This window comes from Palaemon carinicauda, chromosome 18 (genome assembly GCF_036898095.1).
Source record: "Palaemon carinicauda isolate YSFRI2023 chromosome 18, ASM3689809v2, whole genome shotgun sequence".
In the NCBI taxonomy this organism is placed as follows: domain Eukaryota; kingdom Metazoa; phylum Arthropoda; class Malacostraca; order Decapoda; family Palaemonidae; genus Palaemon; species Palaemon carinicauda.
In genome coordinates this window covers 109,288,955-109,311,454 of record NC_090742.1, presented here as the reverse complement: position 1 = coordinate 109,311,454, position 22,500 = coordinate 109,288,955, and the positions used below count along the sequence as shown (strand labels likewise).

At 35.0% G+C, this 22,500-nt stretch overlaps 1 protein-coding gene across 6 annotated transcripts in view; it reads right to left on the bottom strand.

Moving 5' to 3' along the window:
• LOC137657944 (uncharacterized) overlaps window positions 1-22,303 on the bottom strand; it is a 201,223-nt gene extending 178,920 nt beyond the window's left edge. For 2 of the 6 annotated variants that reach the window (XM_068392657.1, XM_068392660.1), the window contains exons 1-2: window positions 21,293-22,303; window positions 19,498-19,569 (exon numbers count right to left, since the gene is read on the bottom strand). In XM_068392657.1, coding sequence (XP_068248758.1) covers window positions 19,498-19,569; window positions 21,293-22,177 — 957 coding nt within the window. In that variant the 5' untranslated portion in view covers window positions 22,178-22,303. Of the gene's footprint in view, window positions 1-15,167; window positions 16,414-19,497; window positions 19,570-20,753; window positions 20,872-21,292 lie in introns of those variants that run through there. The other 4 variants (XM_068392658.1, XM_068392659.1, XM_068392662.1 and 1 more) reach the window with 3 other exon arrangements.
• Window positions 22,304-22,500: the final 197 nt, after the last annotated feature.

Genomic DNA, 22,500 nt, shown 5'->3' with positions numbered 1-22,500 from the left:
ACAGAGGTCTTCTTTTTATACTGTGCTCATGGAAATATTTGCCTGTTGCTTAAAGTGAGGGTTGTCCTCCACCTAAAGAAGTGGCGACCCTTCCCAATTCAATAACCTTGATATGGTGTCACATCCTTCTACAGCATGTACTGTATAAATGGGGCCAGAGAGCATAATTCTGAACTCAATAATTCTTTAATTCAGTGTATATACCAATCCTGCAGCTTCTTGCTGGATGATTTCCTGTCAGACTGAAGGTATAGACGAAAAATCTCCAGAATAGCATAGAAATCAGAGTAACACCAAGGGATGTGTACCTTTTTTAATGACAGTGGTGGGACCTTGTACTGTACTTTGTATGGCTCTTTTGGAAAAAAGTACAGCAGTACATATGTATGCACAATAGTATAGCTAGCTTCTTGCAGATAGTGTCCTGACATGAACAAATAACTCTGTTTCTTTGCACCATTAGCCAAGATGTGCTTCTTTTTACATGAAATGATCATTCCAATATCAAAGTTTACTTTGTTGTTAGCCGCAAGATGCATCTTTCTTCAAAAATAATACTTGGTTGTTTAAATTTTGACATACAGTAGTATACTGCACTACATCTGGCAGACGGAGGGAAATGTTGAACTTATTGGCCATGACAGACAATAACTAAGAGACCTAACATCAAGTAATTAATGTGTCCTTTGATATTAGTGTCTCTGTCCTGACTTTTTCCTTTCCTTCAGTTCATATGGCCCCACATAGTTATTGATTCTGTCCTGGCTTTATCCTTTATTTCAGATCATATGGCATCAGTCAGTGCTGGATTGTTAGTCTTCTCTTGGTAGTTATTGTGGCTCAAACTGAGATGATATGCGTTAGAGCTCATATTTGAATATTTCTGTAATGTTTTAGTCATGTAATCAGTAGTTGACAACAACAGTTGATATACTCAACTGTGGTAATTTGAGATTCATTGTAATGACATTTTCTTCTTGGACATGTGTTCAATTGCACTGCTTGCTGCTATTGATTTAATTTTTTGGGGTGCAAAATTTCCGCCTTAATAGAGTTGTTGTTGCTTGTTGCTAGGTGCCACACCAATTGTAATATTCTGCAAAGATGCATCACTATCAAAAGGATTCAAATTTTGGAGGTACCATAACAAGCTCTTACCTGCCTAGCTTGGGTAACATCCTTGTGATGCTCACTAGTCTCATAATCCAGGTCTGTTAATTTCTGTATAGCACCATTGGCACAATAACAGGCTGGCATGGCAAGAAGCCACTGCATATACTGATAGTAATTCTATAGCCTCTTGTCCAATGCCCAGGAGTCTTCATGATTATCATGAGTGTTTGCTCTATCAGATTTGATGAAACCTCAGTCCAGTTATAATTGCTTTTTGGGATAAAAATGTCCAAACATGAAAGCTGCATAAAGGTTGGGATGCTAGTCAGCAAGTAAAATCATCTGCTGAGCATAGATATAGAATAGCTTTATGTATGGGTTGTGACCAACTACAGCTAAATTGCGTGACAAATGTAGGTTCCAATTTTGAGTTCTCTCTACTTTGGTAAATCATCTCATGTACTGCTTTCTCCAAATTTTGATATAATCTATCAAGGGGTGTTAATGAACAGAACTTATTTGGGGAAAGTTCTATTTCCATGAGTGCCATGCAGTTTGAGTATTGTAGTTAAATCTACATTCATATCTGTAGCTTTAAGAACTTTACCTACATCCAAGTTTACAGATTCCAGCTCCTCCTGTAGATTAGATGACCTTTGGCTAGCTTATCTATACATCTTCAGTAGAACATTTATCCTGATCCTCAGCAGCTGCTAGTGTTTCTATGGTCTTATGAACACAACTAGTGTCCTCCTTGGCAAAACAAAGTTGAATGTCTTAGTAGTAAACAATGGATTATATACCGATTCCACTAGGAAATTACCTCTAACAGATCTTATTAAAACTTTCCCACTTAACATGTGAGCAACAGTGTTTGAAGCACACACAACCTCAAAGAGCTCTTCAAGACCAGATCCAGACATCAAATGACCATTAGTGCCTAAAATGCTCAATGATGATTGTAGGCATGGAGAAACAGGAGTCTATAATCTTTGAAATGGGAACATAGCAGATTTGACTTGGAATAGATATACTCAGCTTAGAGCTATTGCTCAGAGAGTTTATACTTCAATGGTAAAGGAATACAATTTAACCACAAAAGAAACCCTTTCCGGTGCAACTCACGATGCAACATTTCCTCTTTTACTTGGACCAGATGGCTCTGTAACTCACTATCCAAAGCAAAAAGCATCCCTTTGTTGGGTTTGAAATTAAGCAGAGTAATGAGAAACTTGATCTTCCTCATTGCTTTTTTCCTGAGGCTGAACAAACTAGTTTAGCTTTTTAATCTTATGAAATTAAAACTCTTGATGGACCTTGATGCTAATGGAAGTACATACCCTAATGGTATTTTTCCTTTTCTATAAAGGCTGCAGCTTTCTTAGCTCCAAAGTTATGTTATTTTGGGCAATTTAGCAAGAACAGATTCCATTAGCATTTGTTGGAGAAATGGTAATGTTACTCCATTATGTAAATGCGTTTGTGGTAGCTCAAGTCTAGCTGATTACAACCCAATTTCCATAACTCCTATATCTAAAGTTTTTGAACGTCTTCTGGCAAAAAGTTTAAATAGGTTTGGTGAAGGTGATCATCTGTTGCCTAGTTTGCAATTTGGCTTTCGTAAAGGCCTTAAAGTGTGTGATGTCCTTTTTACAATCTCCAATTCTGTACAGAAATCCCTTAATTGTGGCCAGGAAACTTGTATGATTAGGCTTGATTTCAGTGCTGCCTTTGACTTTGTTAATCATGAGACCCTTGTTTTCAAACTTAAACAGCTGGGAATGGGCGAGTCGTTTCTTAGCATCATTATTGAGTTTTCACCTAATAGATCACAAATAGTTGTTGTTGATGGGCACCAAAGTGAGTATAGGAATGTGATATCTGGTGTTCCTCAGGGTAGTGTTCTTGGCCCATTACTTTTCATACTATATACATATGACATGTGGTTAGGCTTATTAAACAATCTCGTGGCATATGCAGATGATGTTACTCTCTGTATCAATTCCCTCTCAATGTAGATCTGGGGTTGCTGAATCCCTTAATAGAGATCTACCTAAAATTAGTGCATTTTACAAATTATGGGGCATGAGTTTGAATCCTGACAAAACTCAAAGTATGATTGTAAGTAGGTCATGGACAGTGGCTCTTCAACATCTGGATCTCAGCATTGATAATGTTTCTTTAATACTGTATGACTTTTAAAATTCTTGGTGTGATTTTCGACAGCAAATTTACTTTTGGGAAACACATTAGGTTTGTCTCTTCTTCAATTGCAAAAAAAAGGCCTATTAGGAGAGTTTTGTAAGATTTTCAGTGATCAATCTATTCTGAAGAAGTGTTTTGATTCTTTTATTCTACCCTGTTTCGAGTATTGTTTTCCTGTGTCGTCTCCAGCTGCTGATTCTTATCTTAAATTATTAGACAGAAACTTAGAGTCTATTAAATTTCTTATTCCTGATCTAGATAATAATCTTTGGCACCGTTGTTCACTTAGTGTGTTACGCATGTTGCATAATATTTTTCATAATTCTGATCATCGCTTACATTCAGATCTTCCCGAACAGTACCATCCTGTTTGTAATACTAGGTATGCAGCTAATTCTAATAGTCATGCCTTTTCCACCACGCGGCTCAATACTACACAGTATTCTAAAATGATCTTCCTATCAGGCAGTTGAAACGGTAGAACTTCAAAGGTTCAAACTTGCAGTAAATGTTTTTATGTTGAACAAGCTGACATGTCTTCATAGTTTATATATGAATGATTTTTTTTAATGTTGTTACTGTTCTTAAAACATTTTCTTTTAATTGATCATTACTTCTCATATAGAGTATTTCCTTATTTATTTGGTGGCAATTTTCTCCAGCACATACATACTTCACAGTCGACTACACACAGCTCAGGTCACTAGGATTGGCAGGAATATGGAAGATTGTTCTGCATAAGCTCCCAGACAGATAATGCATCATCCCTTACCAAACAGGTCTAGGTGGGTAAAACTGCCATGACAAATTTCAAAGTAGCTTTTCATTCTGTCTTATCTTCACATTTGATAGGATTTAGTTGTCAATGTTTCTGATTTTGGTGGGTTTAAGTACATGTGGTACGTTTGATGTTTGTACAAATTCATTTTTAAATACTCGATAATAGTTTAAGGCTACAAAATCTGTAAATTTTAGCTAGAATTTAACATAATTTTGTTTCTTGGACAATACATCAATTGTTTGTTTTCATTTTACAAACAAAGGAACCCAATATATTTTATGACCAGTAAACGAGATTAATGTGAAATTCAAGATAATTCTAAAATCTATTCCTAACATTTCTAATGCTCACCAGCTTATATTTAAACTTGGACAATGAATTTAATAGTACTTCTAGAGAGTTATGGCTAAAGTTAGGTACCGGTATGCCATATCAAATATCTTAACCTTTTCCATTAAAAAATTTTCTCCCTGCCGTAGAATGTTTAAAGAAACCTTTTATATGGATGCTAGAATAATACTTTGTAAATATTAGTGGACTTATATTTAATGTAAAACACTATGTGGTAAACTATGAGATACTTAATATTCAAAATAGGCAAAAAAAAAAACTTATAGAAAAAAAAGACACTTTAAATTATGGTCGTCGCTTACATTTACCCATAGTTATTCATGAGGTGTATAGATATCAGAGTAAGCCTGCAATGAGCATATTTTAAAGATAAAGCCAGTATAGGAGAAAATTGAAACTTTAACTGATGATGATGATGATGATAATGATGTCAATAATAATAATCAATAATGCATAATTAATAATGACTAATAACAAATAATATCGACGATGATAATTAAATCAATTTAATAGTAATATAAATAATAAAGTAATAATAATAATAAACAATAAAACTAACAATAGTATCACTAATAACAATAGAGAATAATAGTAATAGGACTCAATAATAGAATAATAATGATAGTGCACAATAACGAATACGATAACTATAACCTATAGAGTAATAAAGCTGGTGATTGTCTGTGTGTATGTCCTGTGTTCGCTGTAGAAAATTTATACAAGGAACTTACATTACATTTGATGATTGAATCTCATGTAATTATTTTCTTTCGAAAAAGCTAACAACGCTATTTTTATCCTGATCAAGATCCACCTTGGGGGTCTACGGGACCCATTATTATAAAGCCCCTAAAACTGCATTCAATAATAATAAACCAATTGCACTGAATTTCGATATAGAGATTGTATGAACATAGGAGATTATTTGGGGCTATATTAATTTGGAAAATTGTCCTAAAAAAGGTCCTTAATGGGTTCCCCCCCTACACACACAACATACACTGATTTTCTTTTCCATGTGATAAAATGTGCAAAAACTTACAGAATATTAAATGATTAAGTCTTATGTAATATTTATATTTTTTTTCAGTTTTCTACAAAATCATGCTACCCAAAAAGAGTTTCTACAGAATATTTAATGGTTGAGTCTTTGGTAATTTTTATATTTCTTTTTTCAGTTTTCTATAAAATGATGCGACCAAAAAACAGGTTCTCATTCAGTAAATCTGAGAAAGCAAACTCGCTGAAAAGTAAAAGATAGCAGGAAACAGAAGAGCAGAGGATTTTACGATGAAGGATGAAGAGCAAAGATAAACTCATGCAAGTAGAATGGCGACTAGCCATAAAGCAAAAGATGAAGAGCAGATGGATTTAAGAAGGAACACTAACGCAAGCATCATGGCAGGTAGACATGAGGCAGAAGACGAAGAGCAGAGGAATGTAAGGAACACTAATATAAGCAGAATGGCTGCTAGAGTGGAAGCCGAAGATGAAGATCAGAGGAATTTAAGAAGCAACACCAATGCAAGCAGAATAGCAGCTAGACGTGAAATAGAAGACAAAAAGCAGATAAATTCAAGAAGGAACACTATTGCTAGTGTAATGGCAGCTAGACATGAGGCTGCAGACGGTGAGCAGATGAATTTATTAAGGAACACTAATGCAAGCAGAATGGTAGCTAGACGTGAAGCTCAGGATGAAGACCAAAGAAATTCTTGCCTTATAAATAATCAACAAATGATATCGGCTATAAGAAGTCAGGAATCAAGAAATCAAAGAATGACTCGACTCCAGGATAACCAACAAAGAATGATTGTCCATCAAAACTATGAAACATCGCAAGGAGCTAAGAATAGTTGCCATATCGATAGTCAGGCATGCAGAAGCAAGAGCACATCCTTTTAATGCTGTACAGGGGCATCTCGGTGCCTTCACTTATAATCCAAGATACCAGTATGAAACAGAAGATATAGTACAAATTGGCTTAATGTCAAAACAATGTATCACTGCGATGCTCACAAATAGAAGAATGAATCTTCTAATTGTGTTGCAGTGGAGGGAAAATTAGACTGCATTTGTTAGCTGAACCTCCTAATTATCTGAAAAATCTTCTCAATGGAACATCGCATCATTCAAAACATTTGCTTTCTAGATGACTTCATTTGGAGAAAAATTTATGAATGAGGGGGAATTTATGCCCACATTCAAAATTCAAGGGCAAATATGCTCGGCTAATGCCAGGGACCCATGCTAGTAATATCTATATTTTCAAGGCTACAAAATAGAAACAGTTGATAAGATAATAATAATAATGTGACACACATTATCATCATTATCAATACTTCTGGATGTCAGGATGGCAGAAAACGTCAAATCAATCAATCAACACTCGTCTCAGTAGATGTAGCTGAAATGTCTCCACTCAAGATTAGTGTTCAGTTAGGTCTCCTTGTCACACGTCACCTGTCCTTTATAAACGAAGGACCAATACTCCCAAATGTACCTGATGGACTAGACGCTTCCAGGAATAGCATTACGCAACATGACGTCACACCAAGGACCCACACTAGAGTCATCTTGTACAACTGACGCCCGTCAGAGGGCTGGCGCCGGAGAAGTATCTAAAACCCTCGTCCCAGAGCACAAAGACATTTTCGAGCTACAATTACATTATCACATATAAAAATAATTCTTTTATTCTTAAATTAACATATATGAAATAAAATGCATGGTTACTGTATACGGTCTTCATAAATTCGTAACAGTTGCCGAATTATTTAACTGAATAATACAGTGTCTATTTACTAAATCTCTCAAGGACAGTAATGATCACTACTGAAAGGTTTTTGAGAAGAGCTAATGAAAAAAAAAAAACAGCTCAAAGTATGACGGACAGTTCAAAAACACACCGGTCAAAGAATTTTGGGCGATCGTGCGTATTTGAAACATATACTAGGAAACATAAACTAGAGCCAGTGTATTTGGGTCCGTACCGAGTAAAGATGGTTATATCCATAGAAGTGATACAACACATTATTAGTAGGGCAATGTCTGAACATCATCAGGCAAACATACATGTGATTCTGGAAGATGTACCTTTCAAAAATGTTAATCAAGAGTGTAAACCCTTTTCCATTCATACGCGACATTCCTTAAGGTAATGAGTATAAAATTTTTGTTGTATAAATTGTTTAAACAGACCTCATTTCTTCTTTAGATGTGTTCGAAATAAACTTGATGATGAAGAATACATTCTTATTTGTGTCCTTGATGCAGTGAAGGAAAGTGTTTAAAGGTTTAAAGGTTTTAAAGATCGCTCATGAATGGCAGAGGCAAGGGACAGTGACATTGTCCTAGCAATTAGGACAATGCCCTAGAGACTGACCATATATTATATGATCAACGCCCAAGCCTCCTCTCCACCCAAGCTAGGACCAGGGAGTGCCAGGCAGTGGCTCCTGGCGACCCAGCAGATAGACCTAAAGGCTCCCTCAAACCCCCCAACCTTAGCTCACAAGGATGGTAAGGTTGCAGACACTAATGGCACTAACGAGTCTGAGCGGGACTCGAACCCCCGACTGGCAAACACCAGCCAGAGAAGTTACCAATCAGGCCACAGCAGCATTGCTGTCTGTCTTGGGTGTCTTTGCGTCTAATTACCGTAGCATATCATATTTCATTATCGTTTTTAGGATATTGACTTCAGCACCTTTAGCTTTTATACACAGAGAATTGCTTACTATTATTTTCCTTTTTTTTGTCTTTCATCTACTCAATTCTATCCACAATATTAGACAGACAGCTGATACCCTTCCTCAGCTGACTAAACTAATTGGACACAACTTTACTTCTCTCGAAGTTTATTTCCTTGTTTCCTTTCCTTACTGGACTATTTTTCCCTGCTGGAGCCCTTGGGCTTATGGCATCTTGCTTTTCTAACTAGGGTTATAGCTTAGCTTCTAATAATGATAATAATAATACATATGACATACTACAAAGTGAACCTAATAAGAAAAAAGTGGTCAAAGAGGTCAGGTGGATAGTGTATTAACGATGGGTTTAAATGATTCCTGGTCGCGGGGACCTTGGCGGCTCCAGAAGGGCAAGTGGCTACGGAATTACAGTTCAGCTTCGAGGCGAGGTATTGTTAGAGAAAATGTAAATGTGAATACCTTATACTTAAAGTTATGATGAGGATGAGTCAGGAAAGTTCAATTATTTTATCGGGAAACGGCTAGTGTCCAACAAACGATAGTTACAAATGCAAGTGTGGTAGTGATTTTGAAAATGGCGAAACGGTGAGGGTGGTTTGTGTTGCAAAATTATGCCGTAAACCTGGACAAGTAAAATCGAGTGATGAAGGAATACCTATTCCTACCCCTATCCCGCCAGTTCAGGCCCGTATTGCCCACAAACAGAGGGAGGTTATTGATGAGATTGTGTAATACCGATATTGATAAGATTTTTTTCTAGTTGGGTATTCTTATACTATAATCAAAGTCCATAAGAAGAAATGAATGCAATTATTTTCTATTTATTGTGTACATTTTTATACACAATATTACAATATATATACCGTATATATATATATATATATATATATATATATATATATATATATATATATATATTATATATATATATATATATATATATATACATATATATATATGTATATATATATATATATATATACATATATATATATGTATATATATATATATATATATATATATATATATGTATATATATATATATATATATATATATATATATATATAAATACATATATATATACTTACATATGTTGCATTTCTATTTATTACACATATCATAGACTAGAGAGGCCTTTCTTGCTCATAAAGAAAGTCAGTACCACTCAAACTCTTACAAGTATTTAGTCCACAATTAAAAAAAAAAAGAAAAAAAGAAAAAAGAAAGAAAGAAAAAAAAGTCCCATAAAACTGAAAATGATAATATCCAGTTGTTAAGAAATGCCAAGATTCCTTGATTGAATGAACGAAAGATGTCATATTTAGTGGGCCTTGTAAGCAACCATAAATTTAGAAATCTTCATGAACTGTTTCCTTGCAATTCTTCGTTTCCTTGTCTGTTGAGATACTGCAGGCAACCCAATATGGTTCCGCGGTAAACACCATGTAACCTATTGTGAAAACATCTTTGAATTTCAAACAGAGATGGAGTAATTTTGAATTTCGGAATGCTATAAAATCTGTAGTCCTACATCAAGGTCTTCTCTCATAATGTTCTTCAATACAGTTCAAGAAGTTCAAAAGTACAGTACTATTATTGTGGAAGACGACCGTGAGTTCTTATTCAAAAGAACACCCAGAAATCCAAAATAAAACCGACGATAAATTTACATAGTACGAAAAAAAATCTTTCCATAATTTTATCCATAACCAAAAATTACATTGGAATGGTGTGAAAATAATAGCCACAAACTCCAAGAATTTTTACAGTCACTTGTGACATTTATCCCTGAAGCCAGACCCCTCAACACCACCTGCATTCAGGGAAGACCTTCGTCTGTACATTATTAAACGTCTCCATCAAGACCGTAAGGTACTGCTAAACCTAAGCCATAAAACAGATGAATCATTTGATATTAAAACAAAGTACAACGAAAATAATAATATATACAATCACAGTTCTATATGTTGGAGGAAAATTGAGGGAATGATATTAGTTTGTAATATGATCATCTCTCTCTCTCTCTCTCTCTCTCTCTCTCTCTCTCTCTCTCTCTCTCTCTCTCTCTCTCTCTCTCTCAAAGAGGAGGAGGAAATTCTAATAACCTATAAACACATCTAAAATAACCGAGCCAGCAATAGTCGACAGCAAAAGAGGCAGAAAGGCCGCCACAAAGTCGAGGTTAGATCGTTGGGTGTAGGATGTCCTTTGTTTTGATTTTAAAATAAATTTGAGATACATAAGAGGCACTTCTCTTCCGTGCAAACAAAATTACACATGCACATTTTGGAACTAAAGAGGAAAAAAAAGAGTAAAATCATAGATAAATGATCCTTCTTTGTGAGAAAGAATGACGCACCTTTACTTCACTCGGCCTGTTGGAGGAGAGCCAAAAGAGCTATGCTGGGGAATAGGGGACTAGCAACATTCCTTGATGCTGCTGCCTCTGTTGCTCAACCCAGCCAAGAACTAAGCAACACATTTCTATCTTGAGTGCAGAGATGAAAGGACACCCACGCCTAATATTCTAAGACCAATGTATGTTTAGCAGACATGAAAAGTATACTATGAACGCGTCCTCTCCGAAATTGTAGAAAATATTTCCTCAGAAGGCTACTGATAAAATGTGACTGGGAATATCAAATTATTCCTAATTTACTTCAAGGCTTAACATAGTTCAAACCCTAGTATCACGAGGGCAAATCAACAAAGAGAAAACCCTTGAGTTCATAATATCCGTTCAGTGTTTCGTTTTAAGACAGTGAATGATAATTGATGAAAAAAAAATATCAGAATATCTTAACTCCCACTTTTCTTAAACAGGTGTTATCTCAAAAGATTAATGTCACATGGGAAAAAAACTGTAACAGAGCACAACAGTGACGTGGTTTGTTCCTTACTCTAGACTTAATAATATAAACTATTAAAACTGGAAGGCTTATTGGATTACATAGTGTCATCAGTGTATTTATTTGCCACCTGCTCCACCCAATAATCGTCCAGGAAAATGATTTCTTCCCTGCAACAACTAATATATTTTTCCTATCCATTCGCTGCAATAATATTGGGGTATTTTCATGAAATGGGTGTTCGAGAAATAATTTTAGTCGAGTATTTAGGGCTTAAGTTGAATATTTCACAATATTAGGGAAATGAAATTACAATCTAATTAATGAAAGCCATGATTAACTTTTAATTAAGTACTCTGAGGATATCACGAAGAATAAAATAAGTGTTCGTAGTCTTTACTATACTTACAAGGCTACTAACACCGTTAGTAGGCAAGGTATTTCCTTTCAAAAGCACACCATATTTTCTACCTTAAATTATGTCAGAGGTTATGACGATCCAGGAAAATAAGATTAATTATGAGCTAATTACATATGCGTGTGCACTTGATACTACAAGAAATGCGTTCGTATGCGTGAGAGAGAGAGAGAGAGAGAGAGAGAGAGAGAGAGAGAGAGAGAGAGAGAGAGAGAGAGAGAGAGAGAGAGAGAGAGAGAGAGAGTTTAAAAAATATACAGCCCAACCATGTTTGCAACACACAAATTTGAGATAAGAGTGCAAACTGTTTTTGGCCATTGCCAGATACTCAACAAACTTCCGAAGTTGCCTCGGAAGTTGCACATTCTATTCTTTGTAATATGTTCGTCAACAAGGTCTTCCGTAGCACGAGCACACAATCGTTTTCTATAAAGGAAACTATTCAACTTGGTTCTTCTTAATAAGAATTAATACCACAACAGTTTCATATGTAAGGATGAACATGTTACGAAAACTCCAATATCAGTAGTTGCGCTGAATACCTATGGAAACTATACCCCCATTATATATAAAGTATTCGTATTTTAAGCACGATTACACGTTATAAACTGTATATGTATGTATGCATGCATGAGTATATATGTGTATATATATACATATATATATATATATATATATATATATATATATATATATATATATATATATATACAGTATAAATATATACAGGAGTATATATATTATATATGTGTGTACATGAAAATATTTACAAGGATATATGTATTTCATATACAGGATATATATAAATAAAATATATATATATATATATATATATATATATATATATATATATATATATATATGTATATATATATATGCATATATATATATATATATATATATATATATATATACATATATAAATATATGTATATATATATGTATTTATATATATATATAATATATATATATATATATATATATATATATATATATATATATATATATATATATCCTCGCACGTATTACTTTTGTGGTATCAATGCTCATTGAAAAGGAACTAGGGATGGAAAATTCCAGGCACGAATAAAGGGGTTTTATGTTATTTTTTATTTTAAAATTTTACTTGTATCAAATATTCGAGTAACTATTGAAAACTTGATATTAGTCATATTTGCAAACATTATTAACAGTAAGGTATTTCCGCAATTCTATAGACAGACAATATTCAGACATTTCTGTGTGTATATATATATATACATATATATATATATAATATATATATATATATATATATATATATATATATAAAGTATATGATATCATCATCACCATAATCAGCCTAATCCACTGCAGGACAAAGTCCTCACAAAAGTCCTTCCACTTGTGCTTGTTTATGATCTATCTATGCCAGTCCACACACGATTTTCTTAGTTCATGAATATATCGTCTGCTCTTCCTTTCACTGCTTCTTTTGCAATCCTTATGGACCCATTCTGTTATTTTTCATGTCATTCTCATTATATGTCTTTCGCATGTCCATTTCTTTTTCTTACGTGTTGTTAAAATATCCTCTACTTCAGTTTGCTATCGTATCCATGTCGCTCTTTTTCTGCCTCTTAGTGTTATTGGCATCATTATTCTTTACATGGCTCTTGAGTTATAAATACCTTATGTTTTAAGGCTTTAGTAAGGCTCCAGGTTTCTGATGCATAAGTTAGTACTAGTTGGACTATCTAATTAAATACTTTTCTTTTTAGAGAAAGTTGCTTTTTAAATTTCATATCTCACTTTGTTTACCAAACGTTCTCCTCTCATGCCTGTCCTTCTTTAAATTTTGGTCTCAGCATCCTGGGGAAACACTGTCTTAACTACATACTGCATATTTAACAATCCCAAAATGTTCGTTCACAACCCTTATTTGTTGTCTCGCTGCATTTTTATTGAACCTCATTTTAGCTTTACTCATATTCATTTTCAGTCCAACATTTTTTTGCTTTCTCTATTCAAATTTATCATAACTACGTCAACTGCAAATCATAAATTGCGAAGATATTTTCCATTAATGTTAATTTCTACATTTTCCTAATCAAAATTTTTCAAAACTTAGAAGAGATGAAGTCTCCCTGTCTATCTTCTTTCTCATTTGGAATTTGCTCACTATCTTCATGTACTTTTCGGAATCCGTAATTTTCTATATGAATATTCTAAAAGTGTTCAAACATAAGATTCATCTATTCCTTGTCTTTGAGGGCTTTAATTACTGCTAAAGTTTTGACAGAATCAAAAGCTGGTCTATATCTGCCTATATATACATGTATATATATATATATATATATATATATATATATATATATATATATATATATATATATATATATATATATATATATATATATATATATATATATATATATATATATACAACAACAACAACAAATGCAGCCACTTCTAGTATACTGCAGAGCAAAGACCTCGGATATGACTTTATTTGTGTCTAGGGTTTGGCCAGTTTTCATTACAACACTGACCGGTGGGGATTGATGATGTTGGAAGACTTTTGTCTGATTGCTCACAGCAATCCAACCTAGTATGGGTGTTCCTGACTAGTACAGCTTTGCTGATCATGGCAATGCACTAACCCTTTCACCACGTTATGGTACCTTCACTCAGAAAACGATATATACAGTATACACACACACACATGAGGTAGAAATTTATTTCTATTTGAACACGATGTTGTGTTGATATTTATCCATATATATATATATATATATATATATATATATATATATATGCATCTATATATATATATATATATATATATATATATATATTGTACATATGATACGTAGTCCACAACGTACTGTCTTCGTATATTTAATGGAAACCCTTACTGTCGTTAATATTTGTAAATAGAAAATTCATGGTTAAATACACGAACTTTTGCTCAAGTAAAAAATTACACGTAACCCATTGATTCAAGAACAGATTTTTCCATCGACGAGAGAGAGAGAGAGAGAGAGAGAGAGAGAGAGAGAGAGAGAGAGAGAGAGAGAGAGAGAGAGAGAGAGAGAGAGAGAGAGAGAGAGACATATCCCTTTTATCTAATAATCTCAAAAGTGACATTTTTCCACTAATGTACATTACTCTTATTACTCTACATCAGGTGATTTACAATTATTATCACTCGACTCTTTTTATACCAAACACAGATTCTCCGTGATTTTTCATATTTTCTTTATAAAATATAAGTTTGACTTGGTTGTAACGAAGGCAGAGCTATAGTAAATATTGGTATTTTTACATAGACACCGTTATTTATAACCTTTTAGTATGGGTGCCAAACAACGGAAACGATTTTTATTCAGGGATAAAATCGGCCCCATATTGCACTTAAAATGCTCAATCAAAAAACTGTGCGTTTCCAATAATTCAAAACACGTTAAAAATAAATTAATGAGTTTCACTTTAAGACTGATAAAAATTTTCAACCACACTTCACTCCAACTACTCAAGTAAACCTTTTTTTCAACTTTCTAATCCAGACATTCCAAAAATAAATTCTTAAGAGAGCTGAAGAGTAAAGAAATTAATAAAAAGAAGTAAAACCAACGCGAAAAAGAATTAAGGATGCCACAGGACTGCAAAAGGGAGGATGTATATTAGGTAGTGGAAAGGCTTCGTTGAGATGCATAAGCTTCACGGCAGAACCGAAGCTTTATCCAAATCTAACCGCATCTGTTTGCTTGTTCCTTGAGGGAGGCGGTTGCACAAAAATCCAAAGAGCCTCTGGCTCAGGCTGGGACATTTTCTTCTTGGAGGCAGAAGTGGGACGAAAACCCTTCTTACTCATGATGGTGGTACAATTGGGGACTTCGTCTATATGTTGAATCTACAGTAAATCCTCGAGATGGTTTTGTTTAAACACACTGCGTCATTGCATTCGATTTACAAGGAATAACGTCGTGGGAAATTCGAGTCTTCTCCAGGAAATTCTTCTTCTTCAAAAGTCAAACAACGTAGGTAACGGGGGCGTCTGACTTCACTGCAGGTTTTATGAATAAAAGTACCCATTTTCCTAGTAAATACGGCGGCTGGCTAAGAGTTCTAATAGAACCACAATAACTACATCCATTTAAAGCAACACAAGAGAGTTTTAAAGCTTTAAAAAATTCTTAAAGAATGTTAACAGAAACCAAAGTATAGCGCCAAAATATTTTAATCGAAAACACATGGGCTACTACTACACGGTAATATTACTTCTAAGTTAAGGCATGTTAATGAAAAGAAACTACAACCTAGAACTATCTAATTTGCTTGACAGGAAAAAATTACCTTCACAGAGAATATGCCATTTTCCTTTTCCTTTTTTCCTGCCTGTAAGAGAAAAGGACGAAAGGAACTGATAGCTTCTCAGGATGGAGGCTTTAGAAAATCACTTTAATAAAATCTGATTCCTGACTAAGCTTCTAGGAGTACGTTTCCCAGTTCGGTCGTACTTATTTGTCACATAAAAAATGCTCCGCTGCCTTTCAACAGAATCGGTTTCTCTGATCGTGTAAAAAAGAAATGGCATTACCTATTTGCAACAGAATTGGAAATATCTTTAGAAAATTATTTCTTAGAACACTGTCGCATTATAAACGTTCTTGATTCAGCGAGCGATTATCTTTGACATCGGGAACTTTTCGACATAAGGTTGCAGTTTCCGGCTGATATAATTATTCCAGAGAAAATGACTATTATCTACGAAAAGTTGAGAGGGGGGGGGGGGCGTTTTTCGGTCGTTCGAGGATGTCGCTTAAACTTCTTTCGATGATCTAACAGTCGGGTGCACAGAGAACTCCGCGTTCTTTTAGTCAAAATAGCACAACTTCAAACACCCCCTCATTTGACACCCTTCCTCGCTATTTCGCGGAGGGCGAAGTGGTCAGCACGCCCACAAAATCACTACTGAGTACTGACTGACCATAGGAGTTTTATATCCCACCTCCGCCAATGCCACCACTATCACACACTGCCACCAACGACACATTCTTCGAGTCGAGACCCTTGGCAGCCTCAACTACTTCGATTTCCAACACTCTTAAGTATCACGTTTACAAGCACCATCTTGAATCATTTTTTCTGTGTTACATTGCTTCGTCCCGACCTCACGTTATGCAATTCTGACGTTAAGCATAACGATACTTACCGTTTGGGAAACTTTGCTGAACAACTACATTTGCTTGCACGTTTGAATGGAGTCTGCTCCAAAATTGACAATTTAATAAAGGAAAATAAATAAGAAACTAGTTTTTACACGTAAACAATAGACTATTCATAACCCACCAAGAAATCCACTTGAGTTCTTAAGCTATCAAACATTTATTATGAATACAATTTGCCCAAATGTAGTCACCTTGTTCATCATATTATACTATTGGTTCCCTAAAAAAAAAAAGAGATCTAACAGTTTATTTTCTAGCTTATTTCCTAAAAGAGAAAGAACGATTTCTAAAGGACTTACCTAGTGCTACATGGAACGCTTCGAGGGAAAATCTTAAAATACAAAATACCTACAAAACACTCCAACCATTTTCAGGGATCGCCATTCAACAAACACTTTCATTATTTACATTATTAGAAGAATAGAGTGGTGATGGGAGCCCCTTGCCGCCCCCCCCCCCCAAACAAAAAAAGAAATGCTTAATACATGTCATTTACAATATTGAAGCCAGTGACCTAATAGAGATATTTCTAAAAAGCTTTGATATTGGTGTATCTACCTTAAGAATTCAGAGAATCTACTAATTCATGATACCAAAAATATGACCAAAAGAAAAAAAAATTAAAAGGGTCCTTTTATGCCATGGTTGGTCCTTTGTGACTCGTATCTACGATATTGGGGTACTTTATTAAAATAATCATATATACACACACACACAATGTATATATATATATATATATATATACATACATATATATATATATATATATAATATATTTATATATAGACAAATTGATGTTACAGAAAAATCTATTCAAGAATATAAAAACAATACAAAATTAAATTTAAAATTCTTAGTTTATTGTAAACGAGTATGTTCTTTATTCATAGGAATTAAATATAACCAAAGCTTAGAAAAAAAGTAATACTTCCTCTAAACGACAAAAGTAATAGCACATGTAAAAGTAGAGACGTTCTTTCTACAGCCCCCCCCCCCCCCCCACACACACACACACAAAAAAAAACTTCCTATGCATAACAGCAAGAGGGACACGTGTAAATGGTAGACTAATTCCCTTTACATGACAGAAAAGAAAGAAAAACAAAGTAACTTCTTTAGCTCGTCAAGATGACTAGGCCTAGTGGAGTCTTCAAAATTTTTTCATTGATCACAGTTATGACTTGTATAAGCTACCGAGCTAACCCATTTGCGCATTCTTCAAAGTACCATTTTTTGCATGAATTGCATTGCACCAATTTTAATAGGATTTACGGGAAGCAAATAAAGATCAACTACCAGAATTGGCCGCTCTTCGTCTTCAGAAAAAAAAATGTACTTGAAATATTCTTTGTTTTCTTTTATGCTTTCTTTTTTACAGCACAGATAAAGACTTAATGATCCAAAGGAGTTAAGTTTCTTTAACTTTCCTTTTCCTGGCTCGGTTTTTCAGTAGGTTTGGGTGGGCTGAAGAGACCTCTTAATAGTCGTCTTTCTTCATTTTCTGTTGACGTGGTTGGGAAACAAATAAGTGATATAGCATCAAGGTTTATCCCAGCATCTGATATGGCTTGGGCTCTATTCGAAATTTCAACCTCCCAATTAAAATTGAAACTCTGTTGGATGATTACATCATAGCCAATGGTATTGGGTGGATCTTCCACAGTTGGTTTTGTTGCTATATATATATATATATATATATATATATATATATATATATATATATATATATATATATAAATATATATATATATATATATATATATATATATATACATATATATATATCTATATACTGTATATGTATCTCTATCTATCTATCTATCTATCTATCTATCTATATATATATATATATATATATATATATATATATATATATATATATATATATATATATATATATATATCAAGAATGAAATTTCTAAGGATACAAAGGCAGTCAGTCAAATTATAAATTCCGTCTGGTTGAAGTAAATCCCCGCCCAAGGTGACCCACAAATTCTTAAACTTCCTCGAAAAATCTTGGCCCTACACTTAAAAGTCTTGTTCCACAATTTAGGTCTTTGAAGTTGCAAATCTTTTGACATTGAGATGAATGCTTCAGTACAATGACGAGAGACTTGCACGGGAAAAAATTGCCCAAACTAATGCACAAAACGAGCTAGCAACGGAAAACATGTGAGAGATGGAGATGAAGCAAAAAAGCCTTTTAAGGGAAGCGCGCTACCATCTCTTGTAACAGAAAATAACACCACCAGTAGTAAGAATCGGATTCGTACAAGTATAGAAATTACAGGTACATTAGATGTTAAAATACAAACGGTACACACGAGCAGTCCAGTTCGAAAACGAAGATAATCGGTTATATCTACTTGGTGTCTTTGATTTCCTAAGGATCGCTATTAACCCTAAGAATAAGTTCATTGTCTTGATTAAAACACAACAGCATTTTTCCATTAAAAAAAAAAACATGTACAAAGGAAGGTATGGCGAAGGAAGGCTGTTTGTGCACTAAAAAATCATTATACTTTAGCCGGCAACAAAAAGCTAAATGAACTCAAATGAGCTAAATGAAAGGAAAGGCGCTATTCTCATACAGGGTTATGGGCTGCAAACAATTCATATGATACCAACAATTTGTTACCTTCAACCATGTCAAAACTTAGCTTCGTTATCAGCAGAATAATCCAATTTTAGTTCCGTTATCGATAGCAATACCAAATTTAGTAACATTTGCACACATATATAATTAAAATCTTGCTAAGAACCAAGCGACGCGATGGTAATGTTGTTAAGTGTGCTTAGAAATTATACAATTTCCATAGGAACCTTGGGCCTGATACACCTGATACCCACCTTATATTTGGAGGCTCCGACACCTTTTAAAACGACAGCTAAACGCTCGCTCATTTCCTCCTTCCAAACACACTGAATGTATACGCAGGTAAGGGAGAGAGGGGAGGATGTGGAGACCAAGACGGATGTATATTGAAAGGAAATTCATATATGTAATCATCAGGGGATAAATAAAAACTTGTGTACACTCCTCAAAAAAATGCTCCAAGATCGTCATAAAAGTTTCACAATCTAAAGAAAGAAATACAATTATTTATGGAACACGAATATAAGTACAAATATAAATGAGTGTATAATAAGAAGAGGCTCTGTAACAAGGCATTTCCACAGGTGGAGCGTTTGTACTGGTGTGACCAAGTAACAATCAAACCTTTGAACGCAATATCTATGACGTCATCATTTTGCGTCGATATTGTGAAGGATGCCTTGGTTATGCACCCTGGTGGCATATATTTTGTGCAATACTATATATTTTGCAAATACACTGGAAAAGTTATTTTTTTTTTTTAACTTTTCATCATGAAAATAATGCCACTTATCTTTCAAATTTTGTATTCTGTTATTCTTATATACTCTTTAAACGTTATCAAATCTTCTAGCGCTGTTCACTAAGACCATTTCAATACCACAAGAGTAAACATTCCATTTAAAACACAATATCTAACCACCAATAAATACCCAAGCCATACCTTTAAAAATGTAAAATTACAATAGAAATGTCTATAGGAAAAGTTAAATAAATGTATTTATAGGAGTCTTTAATCTTAAGCATGTTACTATAGATATTAGTTTAACGCTGAACCCAACAGGCTTAAAATCTAAGGAAGAATGCTCAATTCGGTGTATTATGTTGTGGCATCACAAGACCAATCCTAATATAATGTAGAACCTCTCACCCAGTTCATGTTCGTCGCAAAGTTTGTTACTAATCACACGAGAAAAGAAGGAAACGGGAAATTGGGATAATCAAATATACAAAATGATTGACTAGAACGAGGTAACAAAAGGGACTCTTTTGGATTTGGATTTATGGAATTAGGGCAACATGAATAAGTCACTGGGGCTGAGGAGGTCATTCAGCACCAAGGTGCAACTAAGGGAAACGCTGCAGTTGCAATATCAAGTAAAAGTGTCAAAAGGCTGCAAAGCAATATTGAAAAGAAAGGAAGTGGAAACGGAGGTAAAGTAAAAGGCTAAGAAAGTGGGTGCAGTAAAGTGATGAAAGGACGTAGCAAAGACCCTTCAGTAATGCCTACAAGTAACCGCAGGAGGTGTACTGATGACACTAGGCTATCTTCTAATGGGGTGAGGTTCCTTTGGAAGATGAAGCAAAAGATTGAGGTCATCATCAACAATAGAGAACAAAATCTCAACCTACAACAAAAATAAATTAATGTAACCACATTCAAAATCAATAACTAATTTTCTTACATAGATATCAATCTACAATTAGGTGATAACGCCTAGAAGCGTTCTTTGCGATAACATTATATTTTATGTTACATCGATTTCGATTGTATTTAACCCTTACTTGCATTGAGATATTTAGGCAAAAGCTTACTAAAATCAATGAAAATGTGTTAGAATTTGCTATACAAAAAAGCTATCAAACCATATATTCGTAATTCTAATCAAAGTTGATTTCTATTTGGGAAATAACTGGTATTTACTCTTAACCCTAAAAAACGGGGTAACCATACCGTTCCGAAAATTAGCTAATATCATAATCATTTGAAAATATGAACCAAGCCTTTTGATTGAAAGGTATTGAAGGAAGACGACATCTGAAGACTACCTTGCTCAGATCGGCGGAAGTGTCGTCGGAGATATCAAAGACATCGGTCGAACGGGGTACGTCATCGTCGGTATCAAATCCATCAAGAGATGAGTCTGAAATAGACAGGTCGTCATCCAATTGGTCTTCTTCGTGTTCTGCGATGGGTGCTGTTGCCGTCTTCCTGACCTTGCCTTCACTCAAAAGTGACTCCAGATGTTTCTCGGCCTTCACTGCAATCGAAGCCGCCGAAGTTGAACGTTGAGATCTGTAGGAAAGTCCGAGGGTAGAAGCTTCCGGAGACTCTTCTCGTCCTCCAGCAGGTGTCATAGACTTCCCTCGTTGACTCAGACCGCCAACCCTTCCTCCAGATCGAGACTGCACAAGATTTTGGTACCGGTCAAGCGTATGGTCACTTTTTTTCAAAAATTTGTCGATTTGACGAGTAAGCCCAGACGAGGGTGCTTCAGAGATAGCATGAGCGGGCTGGATATCCACATGCTTGTGAATGATGCTATTTTCTTTCCCCATAAGGAAGCTAAACCCAGCATTGACTACCACCGACTCGTTTTCAGGAGTGAAATCATCATCAGGAGGATATCGTCTTCTGGGTGAGGATGCAGAGTATCTGCTGTATCTATCTGGTGACCTTGAATACTCTAGTCGACTTCCGGGTACGGGTATGATAGAAGGTGGAGACGTCCGAATGCCCATGGGAGAGGGAGACGCCTGTCTTCCATGGTAACGTGCGTGACCATGGGCAGGACTGCCGTGAGGATATACATGTAGAGCTTGAGCTCCCGAAATGTCATAAGGAAAGCGTGGGGCAGACGTCAGGGAGGAATGTGGCCCTGAGAGGTAGGTTGGCCATGGAAAGAGAGATGGCGGCCTGCCCTGATTATTCATACCGGCTGCTATTAATCACGATGAGTGAATGGCCTCAGGTAGGCCTTAAGGTTCTCACAGAAGGCCACATCACTTCACACGTCCTACGCTCATGCACCCCACCATTACACTGGCAGACGGCAGTCTACTCTTCTTCAAGTAGCGGCCAAGATTTGCCAACACGCGGAGGGAGCCACACTAAACTTAGCAAACTCACCGACGCCCAGCACCTGCTCATCTCTCACCCGCTATTATAATGATGGTATTTTAGTTTAAAAGTAAAACACAACACTGTGCAAACACATTGATAAATCAATGCACAATTGCTAAACCCAAGAATGTTA